Consider the following 4,836-nt stretch of genomic DNA (forward strand, 5'->3'; position numbering starts at 1 on the left):
CATCACAGGTTTTTTTTTATTGTTATTTATTTATTTTTAGACCTCAATTTGGGCTACAGATAGACTAGGTGGACACAGAGAGCCTGACCAGCAGTCAGTGAAATGTTTGAAAACTTAACCATGATATGCAACTGCTGTAGCAAGACAACACCGTAGCCATATGCATGATCAGCCGTGTTACAGTTTTTTTCAGTCGCTAACAAGCGTTTTTCCAACCAGTTGTCACATTTTCAAAACTCTAAATACAATTAGCACAGCATCGGTCTTTTGTGGCCATACCATTCACACATTTCATGTTGTTTTCACACGATATGCAGTCAGTGAACACATTTCCACAATGCTTACAAACAAGCTATACCTCCCAACAAAATTATGGATTGTTTTTGCAGTATTTACGAATGTTAACACACAACATCCCACAATAGCAAAGTCATGACATGCAAGTCATGTCAATTACAAAATGACAATCAGAAGTCTAGTCTAGATTCTCACCACACTCAGTTTGTTGCACAGTTTGTTGAGCAATGGTGTAATTTTTGAAACAGATGAGGAAGTCTTTTTAACAAAACCATGTCCAACCATTGACTGAAGTTGTCAGACTTCCCAAGTTCATAGAAGGTGGACTGTATCAGAGTTAAAGATTGTTTGTGTAGGACTGCTGCTATATAAGTTAAAGATTGTTTGTGTAGGACTGCTATGAGTTTGTGTAGGACTGCTATATGAGTTTGTGTAGGGCTGCTATGAGTTTGTGTAGGACTGTTATATGAGTTTGTGTAGGACTGCTATATGAGTTAAAGATTGCGTACAGGACAACATCAGCTGAGAAATAGCCCTTCATGCCTAGCAAACCATTACCCATTAGCAGGCCCAGCCTGCCCAGTAGAAGTAGTGTGTGTGTGTGTCTGTGTGTGTGTGTGTTTGTGTGTTTTCGCTCATAACTAAACTTTGTCCTGGCCATGACCAAAGAGATGATGACATGATGGACAGCATTGCATGAACCCGATCACTGTTGCTGTGTATGCTGTGCTAATGCATCGAGTTGTGTCTCACCAGACGGCACCTGAGCCTCCGAGGTCAGAGGTCACAGGGTCGTGGAAAGGTCACGACTTCCTGTTGGAGTTGAAGCGGAATCTGAGCCAGGAGAACTTCACTCAGCTCATGGAGGCCCTGAAGACCTACAAGGAGTCTGACGAGCTGCTCGACTTCCTCGCCAAAGCCACCGCTCTGCTCACACCCGACCCCAACACACACCGATTACTCCGAGGTCTGTCTTACCGCATCTTTGGGTGTGTGTGTGTGTGTATCAGTGTGCTGTGTTTGTGTGTGTGTGTGAGACAGAGAGAGAGAGCAAAGTCCGGAGCTCTTAGAGACAGAGACAGAGAGAGAGAGCAAAGTCCGGAGCTCTTAGAGACAGAGACAGAGAGAGAGAGCAAAGTCCGGAGCTCTTAGAGACAGAGACAGAGAGAGAGAGCAAAGTCCGGAGCTCTTAGAGACAGAGACAGAGAGAGAGAGCAAAGTCCGGAGCTCTTAGAGACAGAGACAGAGAGAGAGAGCAAAGTCCGGAGCTCTTAGAGACAGAGACAGAGAGAGAGAGCAAAGTCCGGAGCTCTTAGAGACAGAGACAGAGAGAGAGAGCAAAGTCCGGAGCTCTTAGAGACAGAGACAGAGAGAGAGAGAGCAAAGTCCGGAGCTCTTAGAGACAGATGCAGAGACAGAGAGAGAGAGAGAGAGAGAGAGAGAGAGCAAAGTCCGGAGCTCTTAGAGACAGAGACAGAGAGAGAGAGAGAGCAAAGTCCGGAGCTCTTAGAGACAGAGACAGAGAGAGAGAGAGAGAGCAAAGTCCGGAGCTCTTAGAGACAGATGCAGAGACAGAGAGAGAGAGAGCAAAGTCCGGAGCTCTTAGAGACAGAGACAGAGAGAGAGAGCAAAGTCCGGAGCTCTTAGAGACAGAGACAGAGAGAGAGAGCAAAGTCCGGAGCTCTTAGAGACAGAGACAGAGAGAGAGAGAGAGAGAGAGAGAGCAAAGTCCGGAGCTCTTAGAGACAGAGACAGAGAGAGAGAGCAAAGTCCGGAGCTCTTAGAGACAGAGACAGAGAGAGAGAGAGAGAGAGAGAGAGCAAAGTCCGGAGCTCTTAGAGACAGATGCAGAGACAGAGAGAGAGAGCAAAGTCCGGAGCTCTTAGAGACAGAGACAGAGAGAGAGAGCAAAGTCCGGAGCTCTTAGAGACAGAGACAGAGAGAGAGAGAGCAAAGTCCGGAGCTCTTAGAGACAGAGACAGAGAGAGAGAGAGAGAGAGAGCAAAGTCCGGAGCTCTTAGAGACAGAGACAGAGAGAGAGAGCAAAGTCCGGAGCTCTTAGAGACAGAGACAGAGAGAGAGAGCAAAGTCCGGAGCTCTTAGAGACAGAGACAGAGAGAGAGAGCAAAGTCCGGAGCTCTTAGAGACAGAGACAGAGAGAGAGAGAGAGAGAGAGCAAAGTCCGGAGCTCTTAGAGACAGAGACAGAGAGAGAGAGCAAAGTCCGGAGCTCTTAGAGACAGAGACAGAGAGAGAGAGAGAGAGAGAGAGAGCAAAGTCCGGAGCTCTTAGACACAGACACAGAGACAGAGAGCAAAGTCCGGAGCTCTTAGAGACAGAGACAGAGAGAGAGAGCAAAGTCCGGAGCTCTTAGAGACAGAGACAGAGAGAGAGAGAGAGCAAAGTCCTGAGCTCTTAGAGACAGAGACAGAGAGAGAGAGAGCAAAGTCCGGGCTCTTAGAGACAGATGCAGAGACAGAGAGAGAGAGAGCAAAGTCCGAGCTCTTAGAGACAGAGACAGAGAGAGAGAGAGGCAAAGTCCGGGCTCTTAGAGACAGAGACAGAGAGAGCAAAGTCCGAGCTCTTAGAGACAGATGCAGAGACAGAGAGAGCAAAGTCCGGGCTCTTAGAGACAGATGCAGAGACAGAGAGAGCAAAGTCCGGGCTCTTAGAGACAGATGCAGAGACAGAGAGAGCAAAGTCCGAGCTCTTAGAGACAGAGACAGAGAGAGCAAAGTCCGGAGCTCTTAGAGACAGATGCAGAGACAGAGAGAGCAAAGTCCGGGCTCTTAGAGACAGAGACAGAGAGAGCAAAGTCCGGAGCTCTTAGAGACAGATGCAGAGACAGAGAGAGCAAAGTCCGGGCTCTTAGAGACAGATGCAGAGACAGAGAGAGAGAGAGCAAAGTCCTGAGCTCTTAGAGACAGATGCAGAGACAGAGAGAGCAAAGTCCTGAGCTCTTAGAGACAGAGGCAGAGACAGAGAGAGCAAAGTCCGGAGCTCTTAGAGACAGATGCAGAGACAGAGAGAGCAAAGTCCGGGCTCTTAGAGACAGAGACAGAGAGAGAGAGCAAAGTCCGAGCTCTTAGAGACAGAGACAGAGAGAGAGAGAGAGCAAAGTCCGGGCTCTTAGAGACAGAGACAGAGAGAGCAAAGTCCGGGCTCTTAGAGACAGAGACAGAGAGAGCAAAGTCCGGGCTCTTAGAGACAGAGACAGAGAGAGCAAAGTCCGGGCTCTTAGAGACAGAGACAGAGAGAGCAAAGTCCGGAGCTCTTAGAGACAGATGCAGAGACAGAGAGAGCAAAGTCCGGGCTCTTAGAGACAGAGGCAGAGACAGAGAGAGAGAGAGGCAAAGTCCGGGCTCTTAGAGACAGATGCAGAGACAGAGAGAGAGAGAGAGAGAGAGAGAGCAAAGTCCGAGCTCTTAGAGACAGAGACAGAGAGAGAGAGAGAGCAAAGTCCGGAGCTCTTAGAGACAGAGACAGAGAGAGAGAGAGAGAGAGAGAGAACAAAGTCCGGAGCTCTTAGAGACAGATGCAGAGACAGAGAGAGAGAGAGAGAGAGAGAGCAAAGTCCGGAGCTCTTAGAGACAGAGGCAGAGACAGAGAGAGAGAGAGAGAGAGAGCAAAGTCCGAGCTCTTAGAGACAGAGACAGAGAGAGAGAGAGAGCAAAGTCCGGAGCTCTTAGAGACAGAGACAGAGAGAGAGAGAGAGAGAGAGAGAACAAAGTCCGGAGCTCTTAGAGACAGATGCAGAGACAGAGAGAGAGAGAGAGAGAGAGCAAAGTCCGGAGCTCTTAGAGACAGAGGCAGAGACAGAGAGAGAGAGAGAGAGAGAGAGCAAAGTCCTGAGCTCTTAGGAGACAGAGACAGAGAGAGAGAGAGAGAGCAAAGTCCTGAGCTCTTAGAGACAGAGACAGAGAGAGAGAGCAAAGTCCTGAGCTCCGGACTTTGCTCTCTCTCTCTCTCTCTGTCTCTGCATCTGTCTCTAAGAGCTCCGGACTTTGCTCTCTCTCTCTCTGTCTCTGTCTCGCGCGCGCGGAGCCTCATCCCAGGGACTCTGCCTGCCTGCCTGCCTGCCTCTGCCCCGCTACTAGGACCGAGGAATCCTAAGGAATCCCAAGCTCCCCAGAGTTCAGAGCCCTCAGTTTCACGCATCATCAAGACAGGTCCTCGGCAAATAAACTGTTCAACACGGTTGTCCCTCTCACACTCTGGTTGTGCTTTACAGACTTTTATTTTAATTTCTTTTTTATTTTTCAATAATACATTTTAAATGAATTAAAAAAAAAAAAAACTCTTTTTACGGTTTCAAGGTACAAAGCAAAGTTACACCCACGTTGCTGAAAGTTCCAGAAAAACAACTCCCCCCGCCCCTTTGTATGATGTCATAAGACACGCCTGCAGAAAATAAGACCTCCCCATCATGACGTCATAAGCCACGTCTGCAGAAAATAAGACCTCCCCATCATGACGTCATAAGATACGCCACATCACGTGATCAAGAATGATCTGGAAGGTAACGCCTCTGAATCAGCGA

At 48.4% G+C, this 4,836-nt stretch overlaps 1 protein-coding gene across 1 annotated transcript in view; it reads left to right on the forward strand.

Annotated features, from left to right (window-relative positions):
- The first annotated feature begins 1,029 nt into the window (after positions 1 to 1,029).
- Positions 1,030 to 4,836, forward strand: part of LOC125293359 (regulator of telomere elongation helicase 1-like) — an 81,489-nt gene continuing 77,682 nt past the window's right edge. Inside the window, exon 1 of the mRNA XM_048241225.1 lies at positions 1,030 to 1,286. Within this exon, the coding sequence (XP_048097182.1) occupies positions 1,030 to 1,286 (257 nt within the window). The remainder of the gene's footprint in view (positions 1,287 to 4,836) is intronic.

This window comes from Alosa alosa, chromosome 4, assembly GCF_017589495.1.
Source record: "Alosa alosa isolate M-15738 ecotype Scorff River chromosome 4, AALO_Geno_1.1, whole genome shotgun sequence".
Lineage (NCBI taxonomy): Eukaryota > Metazoa > Chordata > Actinopteri > Clupeiformes > Clupeidae > Alosa > Alosa alosa.